Source organism: Euprymna scolopes, chromosome 34 (assembly GCF_053919585.1).
Source record: "Euprymna scolopes isolate OS-2025 chromosome 34, ASM5391958v1, whole genome shotgun sequence".
Classification (NCBI taxonomy): Eukaryota; Metazoa; Mollusca; class Cephalopoda; order Sepiida; family Sepiolidae; genus Euprymna; species Euprymna scolopes.
The window spans coordinates 14336290-14348788 of record NC_136515.1 but is presented as its reverse complement, the minus strand read 5'-3'; the positions used below and the strand labels follow the sequence as shown (position 1 = coordinate 14348788).

At 36.1% G+C, this 12499-nt stretch overlaps 1 protein-coding gene across 1 annotated transcript; it reads left to right on the top strand.

Moving 5' to 3' along the window:
- The first annotated feature begins 1179 nt into the window (after positions 1-1179).
- LOC145259052 (uncharacterized) lies at positions 1180-1596 on the top strand. Its single transcript, XM_080116679.1, has one exon. It carries the CDS (start codon positions 1180-1182, stop codon positions 1594-1596), a length of 417 nt encoding a protein of 138 aa, XP_079972805.1.
- The last annotated feature ends 10903 nt before the right edge of the window (positions 1597-12499 follow it).

Here is a 12499-nt window from a genome sequence, read left to right as displayed (position 1 = left end):
CATAAAGATTTGTAGTTTATTCGCCCAAAATATTAACCGTTCCACCTTACTTGATGCATACCCTTTGCCTCGGATTGGGGATCTCGTGAACCAAATAGGCAATATCGTATATTTAGTACAATTGGCTTATCCAAAGCGTACTACCAGATCGAAACTTGTCACAAAGATCGGCCCTACAAGGCCTTTTAAACTGGAAATCGTGTTGACCAATTCAAACGAATACACATGGGTGTCACTAATGAGGTTTCTGCTTTTCAACGATTCATTAATTCTTTCATTTCTGACAACAAAGTATCTGGATCTTGTTCATATATACATGATATTACAATTTGTGGTAAAACTTAGGAGGAAAATGATGAAAATTTGGCGGGGTTTTCAAAAGGTGCCTCGACATATAGCATAAAAATAAACCGAGAAAAATCAAAGTGTTCACTTTATTCCATCAATTTGTTTGGGTACCTCATTTGTAACGAGGCTATTCGACCAGATTCTGAGGGTTGTAAACCTCTTTTGCAAATGCCTCCTCCTCACAATTAAAATTCATTAAACACGTGTCTTGGAATGTTTCTAAACTACCCGAAATAGATACCAAGGTATTCATACAAAATCCGTCCACTGATCGAAAATATACAATTTCCCCTGCCTCCTATAATTGTCAACTCCTTTGAAAAACTTATGAAAGGCATTGCCGAATCGTCTGTAAAAGTTATTTATGATGAATTACCAATTTACTATTGAAATCAATGCCTCAGAAAAGGCTGTCGGAGGCACTCTCTTATAGGCTGAGAGGCCTGTAGCCTTTTTTCTCCATCGCTAAACCGATCTGATATATAACTTCACATAGTCGAGAAACAGACTTTTGCCATAATCCAGTGCGTCCGAAAATGGAGGAATCTCTTAGCTGGGAAGCACTTTAATGTTGTAAAGCCGTATCATTTTATGTTTAAACCAGCTTACAGAGGAAAAATTAAAAATGATAACATTATACGGTGGAAAATGGAATTTCATGTATTGTCATACGACATAAAACACCGTTCCGTAATTGAAAACATCGTTGGCGATGCATAATCGAGAGTGTCTGGTGCTGCTGCTCCTTCCTTGCAGGAACTAAAGTCACTATACAATTCATTAATACATCCTGGAGTACAGTGCTTTTGGAATTTTGTCAGATCAAAAAATATGCCATACGCAATTGATGAAGTCCGGCGTGTGGCAGCTGAATGTACGATTTGTGCCAAAATAAAACCTCAAATCTTCGATTCTACTAATAATACAATATGTTCTACTGTTCCCTTAAAGCGCCTCTGCATAGACCACAAAGAACCTGTCCCAGTATCTTCGACTATATATGGTTACATATTTACTATCGTCGATGAATACAGTCGATTTCCTTTTGCTTTCCTTTGTCGCGATTGCTTTTCGCAAACCGCAATCCAGTGCCTTAAAAATATTTTCACCTTATTCGGACTCCCCTCATTTATCCATTACGATCACGGATCTTCGTTTATGTCGGAAGAATCCAAAAGAATTTTGTTGCGAGTTGGAATTGCATCCAGCAACACTACTGCATACGAGCCAAAAGGCAACAGTCAATGAGCGCTACACGGCATTATTCGAAACACTCTGTTATTAGCACTGGAATCAAGGAGATTACCCCTCAGAGCTAGGCAGGATGTTTTAAATGCTATTCGCTCCCTGCTGTGTACTACTAAAATGCAACTCCTCGCGAACGCATGTTCAACTTTGGAATGCGCTCTTCTATTGGTGCTGCTTTACCTGTTTGGCTCTGTGACCCTGGGGATGTATCATTAAAACGATTTGTTAACAGGAGCAAATATGAACCGATTGATGAGGCAATGGAGCTCTTCGAAGCTAATCCTACACATACAAGAATACGACATAATGATGGCCGGGAATATTCAGTAGCGGTGAGGCATCTAGCTTGCTATCCACGTTCTGATAGACCTCAAAATGATACTAAAATTATTCAACACGACATTGCAAATGCAGACCCGTCCCAGTTGACTGAAACAAGTCTCTAATACAGAAAATGAATTTGACTATAATAGTCAGAGCCCTGAGAACACCCCCTCCCAGAAGTCCTTCGAATAGCGAACTACCTCGACGCCGATCTAACAGAATTTGCAGACCAGACCAGCGACTGGATTTATATAAAAACAAAAAAAAAGTATTTACAATCTCTTTCACAAGCGGAGGAGATCATTATATTTTCATTTAAAGGAAACGCTAATGTAAATTGTCTTGTTCTTACTGTTTAAAAAAATAGGATATGAAATTTCAGTTTCTTGCCAGATGCCTTTGTACGCGTTCCTTTTTTCCATTAGTCTCGTTCTCTCGTGTAATGAATGAATGCGTGAATGTAGGATTGACATAAAATTCTTAAAGATAAACAAAAATTACAGAAGAATGGGCTGAAATGACTTAAATAAATAAAAAGTAAATGACTTAGAATGAGTTTAATGAATAAGGATGAATTGAATGAAAAAAACGACTTGAATGCTTAAAAACAAATGAAACCCTTCAAAAACAACTTGAATAATCTGGAGAATGACTTGAATGGCTTTGGACTGACTGGTTGTAAAGTGGCAGATCATTTTACATTAAATTAATACAGAAAAGGGATCCGCCACTTTATAGCACAAAGTTACAAACATAAGTACAGCATGTAGTAAAAATAGGTACTACACTTTGATCTTGGCCACAAGGCCAAGAAAAGCGGTATTTATTTGCTCCCCCACCGAGCAAATTAGGCACAAGGCCGATTTTTAATGTAAGTGCCATGGAAAATGGGGGCAAACTCCCCGGGGAGTAGGGGAACTGGATAGTGACAATTGGCATGAATGGTAGCCCGTACATTGACCAAGGTTTTATATGTGGGGGAAACCCCACATATGGTCTTTGCTTGCAGTATCTGCCGGAACAGATACTACATTTTAATCTTGGCCAAAAGGCCAAGAAAAGGGTATTTATTTACTCCCCCCAAGCAAATTAGGCACAAGGCTGATTTTTAATGTGAGGAGTGAAGTGGAAATGGGGACCAACTCCCCCGGGGAGTAGGGGAGCTATTTAGTGACAATTGGTATGAAGGGTTGCCCCTACATTGACCAAGGTCTTATATGTGCGACTGCTCCCCCACATATGGTCTTTGCTTGCAGTATCTTCGGAACATGTAGTACACTTTTATCCAGGCCAAAAGGCCAGGAAAAGCTTAAAAAAGCTAAGAACAGCATCTACTAACAACAGACCTTTGATCTTAACCAAAAAGGTCAAGCACAAAAGTGTTATGGACAGACCGACCGACCGACCGACGGAGTGACTCATAGAGTCGCTTACACGCGACTAAAAACTGAATTCTTTCTCACATGCTTTAGTAGCTGTGAATTTTGTTCAATAAAGCCTGGAAAAGAGTTTTTTTTTTTTTTTTACGTCGTCATTTATTTACAACACTACATTTAGCCTTAATCTAAACGCTAATTCTATGAACACATCTTCTTGTCTAGAAATGCCCGTTTGCTGACTACTGCCCAGCCGGCTTGCTTCCCAGTTAAATACCACATTGTAGCCTTCTCTCCTTATATAAACAAGTTTCTATTTTAGCCATATCTATAAATAATCAAATGGTACTTCCATTCACTATTCCGATCATTATTCCTACGTTCATAAAAACGTATCCTTGAATGGACTTCGTGCCTTAATACATGGAATAGAATTTAATTACTATCATAAGTATGTATCCTAGATTTTTACGGGGAAATAAACTAGTGTATTTTTCAACGTACCTTATAATATGTGTACATATATTAAATACACTTTTTGTACATTCTACCGTGCGTTATTTCTCTTTGCTTTTATCGGAATTACATGATACAACGAAGATAAGGAGATGAATAAACATGTTTAAAAGCGACAAATGCAGTAAGTATATTAATATCTGTAATAAAAAGAAAACCATAATTACAACTGCAATAGTATGACGATGTTATTGCAAGTGACACATCTGTTGTGACAGGAATATGCAGGTAATAATTATGTTGGACAGCTATAATTAGATCAAATTATAGTGCGACGAGACTCGAAGAGGAGCAACGAATCGGTACGCGACCGGAGTCGTCAAACAAGAAACAATTAAATGGCGGAGAAATGTTGGGCAATTTTATGGTTAGTTCGATTGTAATTGAAATGGCTAAAATTATAAAGTCTGGTGTGCTGAGTGGATTTTTTTGCTGGCGTTATGGTTGGGAAATGTACCAGTTAACAGGCGAGTTTGTGATCCGAAACAGGATGTGCTTACGAATTTCAGGCGTAAAGTGCGTCCCTATATAAGCAACCATGTATATATTCCACAGCGGGCGACCTTTTCGTAAACGCGATGAATTTTGAACTAGGGTTGATGTCTTCTCAAGGCTGGATCAGTTGTCTTATCAGTTAAATGTGCTGGTAAACAGCAAAACAAAATTAAATAAATACAATAAGCAAACGTATATCTAGAATTCGTCACTGTAAACCTTCTCTCTCAACTTCCAGCCCGTCTTCTTATAACCACATCTGCCAACGGGCATTTTGTTAGAAAACTGACTCCATTGCATTTGCATACGTATGCAGTGGAAGATATATCACGTGGAATTTTACGAGACTACACCTTATAAAACCATGGCTGCCCTCTTACATTTCTCTCTCTTTCAGATCCCATCTGAACGTAAGTTGTATAACCGCACAATACACACAAACGTGAGCGATTTCTTCTTTGATTATTACATTCAACTCTACGGGTTGTTTAGACTGAATGTGCTTACGAATTTCAAGCGTAAAATGCGTCATCGTATATAAATTCCATAGCGGGGGACCTTTCTGTAAACGCAAGCCATTTTGTACTGGTGGTGATGTCTTCTTAAGGCTGAATTGGTTGTCTTATCCGGATACAGGAGACATATTGTTAATAATCTGAAAAACTGTGCATGTGAAAATCAAATACATTCGTTGATTTTTCGATTTTATAAGTTAAACAGAATTTCCAAGTGTCACTCGACTATTATGAAAATGGCTATTCTACCAATTACTTGAAAAGAAACTGATTTTTTTTCTGATTAGCGCAAAATATTGTTTTTGCACAGAAGAAAAAAATATAACATACAACAAATATGGGTTTATTAAGATATTTATGAAAATATTGGCCATTGTATATTTTTATCAAACTGTCAGTGAACTTGAATTAATAAATACGAAAAAAAAAACACTTAAAAATAATATAGTACTACAAAGATAATACAGATAAAATAATTACATTCTAACATACCATTTGTATTTTACTACCTAAGTCTAGGATCTCATCACCGACGACAATCTTCTATATTTTCCACGGTATCTTTCGAATGTTGCGTTTTCTGCAACGTTTCCCTTGACGCATTTCTTCGGATAAGAAATGCTGCAAGTTAAGTTGTTTTCTTACAAAATTACAACATTAGTCATGATTTATTATAATGAAATTTGAAAACTACGCCCTGTTTAATGGATTTACTCTCATATTCTTGTCCACGTTTGATAGATTTGCCTTTTCAAACTAAAACCCACCAATACGGTCATTTTTAAGGTGGTTACCGTGAAAATTGTATTTAGCTATATTTAAAACGTATTATATAGAGTATCTAAGCAAGAAACAGGAAAACAATTACATAAATTATATTGTTCAATGAGGAAATCAGATTTGCATGTGTGTCAGGATGACTATTTTTTTCTGATATCGACTCGCATGATAATATTGTGTCCAGAAAATATACCCATCCTGTGGATGAGTATACTTTCTGAAGATACAACGCTTTATAACACGCACAAGGTAAGAACGGATGTACACACATCTAAGCCAGTGACAGAATTCTTAGGAAATGACCCGCGGAACGCAGTGTTGCTTATCGCGTGTGTATAAATAATAATATTTTTATAAGTAAAATAAATACTTGTTTTTATGCAATCATTACGATAAAGCTCAACTACGCATCACCGCGCATAATATTACTGTTTAAAAAACAATACTATGTATAAAACTATATAAAAATAAAAACTAAACACATTGCGTCTCTTAGTACTTAATAAAAATTATATTGATAAATGTAAAAATAATATTTTACATTGACTAACACAAACGCCGACTTACGTATCAGAGATGATTTACAAGTATGCTTACCTGTACTAACCGTGAAATTGCTATTTTCGACTCACGGTGTCAAGCATAAACAGACATCTATTGGGCAATTTCATATTATTGTATATCTATATCTATATATATATATATATATATATATATATATATATATATATATATATATATATATATTTATATATACATTATCTGAAATGGGTTTACATTTTTTTTGCGGATAGAAGAAAACAAATATGGAAAAATAATGACGTGGGCAGTACACATACAAAAAAGTTAATTCAATGTCTAAAAAAGTAAGGATTTAGTTTCGTATTCACAACTTATGTAAAGTCGTTTTATATTTTCTTTTGCCCATATTACAAACATAAAATATCTTATGTATAAAGTAATGTATTTTATATGAATAATTTTATTTGTTTAATATAATCTTCTTAAAACAATTTCAAGTCACACGATTCCTAAACGCTTTAAGCTTAACAAGATAAACTAATGGACCTACCTAAACGAATGTGTTATCCTGAATCTTCTACAAGTTTTCTTTTTTCCTTTTTTCAAAGTGAGTTTTCATGCATTTTTCTTTCTAAAAGGAAAAAAATTCCATTTATCTACACGAGAATATTCGATATTGACATTAAAATATTGTTTCTTTCTGTACAAAGAAAACGGATCTGCAAAATATACCGTTATTTTAATAAAGTGAAAAAACTGCAAGTGGAAAAAGATATTTGGATCTTGGAATGTAGTTATACAGGTATGCTTTTATACATGGCTTTGTTGTAATATTTTACAAATATTTACCTTCTAAGCCAAACGACTTATTATATACAAAGCGTGAAATATAACTACAAAACAAATTATACAAAAAATAACAAAATTATATATCTATGTGAACATTTTTGCTTGTCTGCGAGTGTGTGTGCATTTATCTGTGTTTATTCCAGCAAGGGAAGACAATAAAGATCAGTTAACCTTCTGGAAATTCAACGCTGGAATAAATATACATAATAGTGCAGTGATTACATGCGAATTCAATTCACAAATAAAGTGTTTAGGATAAACCATTCCCGGTTAAACGATACTTGTCCCATCTAAATTGCGTAATTAAAGACTATGCGTGCTTAGAGCAAGAGATCAAGAAAGCGCTCGTCTTACTCGAACCGTCGTAAATTCTGAGCAATTCATACTAATTAATAAAAGTCGCATTCTATTCGTCTGTTAAATAAATTGTACCAAAGTCCAGCATATATCTCGGATAACATTGCAAACATGTATCTGATAGTTTGAGTATTTATCTATGGGTCGTTCACACTGGATATATTTTCAGTAGTGAAATAAAACGTAGAGAAACTCGAAACCGAATCTCCGGAGAAAGAGACTGACGTTCTCCCCGCCATTTATAACAGGGGTATAGTCATAGCAAGAAACAAAAAAAGAGTAAATAAATTCGATTCTGATGTTCTTTCTTTTTAACAAAAGTCGGTAATTATCGTTTTCCTTCATCCTCCTCTTTACACGAGCGTAAAACGTCTCCCTCTCTGTCACTTCGGGGGTCATATGGCCATCTCCTCGGGGTAGTTTTACTTTCTGCTAAACTACACGTTTCATGTCTTTAAATTTCCACCTGCCCACATGGTGTCTTCTTATTGTTTTTTTTCTCTTGCCAGCTCGTACAGACTTCCTGATTTTAAGATCTGCAGTTTTTCGCTACTGTTGGTAATAACCTCGCAGGCAAGCTATCTCATAGCTTCTGTTATAGCTATGTCCACATGCGCTTATACGCGCTTTGTTTTATATTGAATGTTGCAATATTTTGGAGCTACATTGGGGTATGATCCCACACAGTCGGACGACTCTATTTATAAAAGATGCTGCTAAGAATTGGCGAATCAAATTAACTACGTTCTGCGACCAATCAATCAGAAACCAGAATTGCTTCATAAATATTAAACCCTTTCTGGAGCAATTTCACATGTTCTTTTCCCGGGTTTCGACACGGTAAGAATATTTTGTTCTGTGGAACTGTCTACTACAAACAAGTCACCTCCCAGGACTTGTGTGTAACAGCGAACCATCTGAAACTGTTTCTTAAACTCAAAATGGCTTACACTTCTAGAGGTTATGGGCCCAGTGTGCGTCTTTATTTCGATGGATCCGAATCAAATTTCGAATTGTGGCAAGTTAAATTTCTGGGATATCTACGAATCCAAAATCTACACGAAGTACTACAAACACAACCTGAAAACAGAAACGACACCGACTTCATTGAAAAGAACGCAACTGTCTTTGCGGAATTAATACAGTGTTTAGATGACCGAAGTCTATCACTGGTAATGAGAGAAGCCCTGGACGACGGCTGCAAAGCATTAAACATATTGAGAGAGCATTATTTATCGAAAGGAAACCCCAAAATTATTTCTTTATACACTGAACTGACCTCTCTAAAACGTATGGAAGCCGAAACTATTACTGATTATATTATAAGAGCCGAGACAACTGCAAATTCTTTAAAAATGTCTGGTGAAGTTATAAGTGACAGTCTGTTAATTTCCATGGTCCTAAAGGGATTACCGAGTGATTACAAGCAGTCTACCACCGTGATAACCCAGAAAGAAAAACCCATGATTTTTAGCCAATTCAGGGTAGCACTCAGAAGTTACGAAGAAACTGAAAAAATGATCACAGAAAAAAACGAATCCACAAATATCATGGAATTTAAAATACACACATAAAAACACCAAAATATTGCAACATCCTCCCTATTTTTTATAATGAATACAATTTAGTTTATTTAAGAATTTTCGAGATGAAGATTGATGATTCGAGTTATTTGGATTTTTCGAACTACTTTTCTTATCCCCTTAAAATGTTTATTTTAGAAGTGGTACTCTGGCGATCATATTCACGAATTTGCATACAATTTTACACTTCATTTTTCTTCACGGGTTGTGGTTAACAGAATGGTCTGTTTATGTTATTGGGATCCTATCCGCCATGTCTTTAATGAATTGAATGATAGTGTGATTGAAAAACAAATATAATAGTGAAAGAATGTAGGTTTATTTACATAAATGTACATGCGAGGAAATTAATATGCAGAGAAATAAGAGTTCGTTGAGAAAGGAGAATTAAGTAACGTTATTTACCTTATTATTTGATAATACGCTGGCTGGTAAGTCAGGAGCGCTGGTTGTGTGGCCATGCCGACCAGGAGGGCGATATCGTCACATTTGAAATAGTTAATTGTTCAGCGGAAAAGAGGGAAAATATAAGAAAAAGGAAGTGACGTGGCTGTGTTGTCGCTCTCTGGTAAAAGACATGTTACCAGAATTTAAGGGCGATAATCGAGTAAGCCTGGGAATGCTAATTCAAACCAGGGTAACATTCTCTCATTTGAGCAGATAGAAATCCTAAGTAATTTGCAATAGTATTTTACGTGTGGCCTCCACTAAATATTGGATCTTAAACCTCCAGTATGGGGAGTAACTTTTCATACTGAATTTTTGATGTAATTTTTCGTTACGTCACGTGTCTTTTTCAGATCAATACTCAAGATAGTCGATGTCAGATAATTAAAGTTTTTCAACCATGTATTACAGCCGGACGTCTTGAAAAGAAAGCTTCATGTTTAAAATATAAATCAGCGGGATGATCAGCGGGAGACAATGAACAAAAAAAAAAAGAAAAAGATCTCATTAAAGGACGAATGAAAGTTTAATGAAAGACTACAATCATTGATGTCTGCAGTAACAAGTCTCATACATCACGAAGTTTATATGTTCTACATAGTCAAACGCACGCGCGAATATTCTTGAAACCAGTTTTATAGTGATGGTTACGCCATTAAATTAACATAGAAACTTAATACAGTTAAACACATTTAGACATTTAACAGCATAAATAAATACACATTACAAGATGGACAAACACGTCGATATTTTAAAACAATTTTAGAATGGGTGATCGCATGATATATATACGCAATTTTTACATGATGTAAATGCTTTTGAATTATATAGATGAGGATAACTAATTCGTTTTACGTGAATTATTGAAAACTCTTATATAAGAGCAAAGGCCACTTGAGTATGCGGGTTAATGCGTATACGGGGATGGACATTTGATGAAAATTGATTTTAAAGAATACGATTCCACAGGAGTTTGTTTACATTCTACTTGAAGATAACGAACTGTAGTCAACCGGAAAGCAGGCCAGCGGAACAGAGTTCCACAACCGGACACTCTTTAAAAACCTTTGTTGATGGAATTGGCGTTGAGAGTGGGAGAAATATCATAGTAGCTGTGGCTAGGCGATTGTGGTTTATAAAAGTCTTCCGTGGAGAACTTGCCATGAAAATAACAATAGAGCAGAGCCAGGCATACAGCGTCTCTTCTATGTTAAACAAAATGCATGCTGAAGAAAAACATGCACCACTTATCAGATATCGAATCAATTTTTAACTCTGTCCTAAAAAAAGCCTACGGAGTTCTTCCCGGATGTTGAAATAGCACTAGATTTTATTTTGTATTTACTTCATCTTCTGGCCACAGAATTGCGCAGCAGTTTTTGTACCGACCTTGACAACTGATTTTTATGTAAGTCTTCTCTTTCAGGTCAAGAGTGAATGTCAGTTCCAGTAACCTCTCGAAGCAGGGTGCTTCCGTTGATTGGTTGGTTGTTTTTGTTTTACGGCATATCAACCCTTTTCGGGTTATTTAAAGATTTTGAAAGTTTTTTTAATAGAGTATATTTGTTGTTTTCAAGTTGGTTTCTATTTAACCCATAGTTGGGACCTTAACAGGTACTACCACTCTGGCTAAGACTGGACCTGGGAGCAATGGCAATTAAAGGGTGGTTCAACACTCCGCAAAACCCACAAGATGGGGCCTCACCACTGGATATAGTTTAAGGTCATAGGCAGGGCCGATGCTCTCGTGAATAAGAGTCATTAATATCAACTGGATTCAGGTGGAAAATAGTGTTTTGGTGGTGTAAAAATAGAAGCGCGGTGTTTGATGCGCTAAAAGAGTATCTACCATTTATCATAGTGCACCTGTGCTCAAGATAGAAAGAATAAGACTGAGAGAGATCTTGATCGATGCTGATCACAGATGGTAGTGTCGGGTAATAAGTCCATAATGCGGTTGGGGAGGTGATTAATACACATGCTTAATAATGTTGAACCCATCTTGTATCCCTGGGGCGCGCCACTGTAGATACTTGAATCTGTCCACTTCTACCCGTCGACGACTACTTGTACATACCTTATTAGAAAGAAAGGATTTGATTGTTGAGAAGACATTTCGATTCGAAATATTCTGTACCGGTAAATCTTGTACAGAGAACTTTTATGCCAAACCCATGAAATTGATATGTCAAACCTATTGCTTTAGAGTGAAATACCCTGTTTATATATAAAAACTGATCCCACGGAGTATAATTAAATTCGCACATCAGTTGAAGAACTTCAGGGGCAGAAGCTATATTGCTTGTAACTGAGTAGGTCATTTTTGCAAGGGGCGTTGCTATTTCCAATACTTAAAACGGATTAAAGCGACTTACGTATGGTATCGATGCGTCCGTTCATTCTTGAAAGACGACGTAGGCCCTCTGTAGGACAGGCTGCCCGTGTAATTGTGAAGCGAGGGTTACGCACCCCCAACCATACACATCCTAAATCAACAGTGATTGAGTCCATGGCAAGCAGAAATCTAGGACGACTGGAAGCAATGCCGAGATAAGCTGATAGTGCATACAGAACTAGGAAGTAAAAAATGGTCACCAATATAGTAGTGACCAGGTTAAATGTTCAATGTTATGTTCGGTGATACAACGGGGGCCACTATGTCAACGTGATTATGCCGCATATATATATATATATATATATATATATATATATATATATATATATATATATATAAATATATATATACATATATATATATACAGATATATATAAGTGAAAGAGTATGCCTGTCTGTCTGTGGGTATCTGTACATTTCCCTACGCAATAACTCTGTCAATTTAAAGTCTACAGACTCGAAATTTGATATGCAGGGCACTGAGATTTGAGGAGATCGAGGGGATCGGTTTTCGACCAGAAATTTGGCGATTGAAGGGGGCATTGTTCAACGATTTGACCTTTGTGAACTCTACCACTCTCCTCCGAAAATTGTCGGTCTAACAACTCGATATTGTAGATATAGGTTCAATGGATCTAACTTAATAACTTTATTTTAACCCAAAACAATAGAGGTTAAGGGGTAATAATTAGGGTCAAATTTAATAAAATCTACCACTTTTTTTCTTTGCTCAACATACATCTC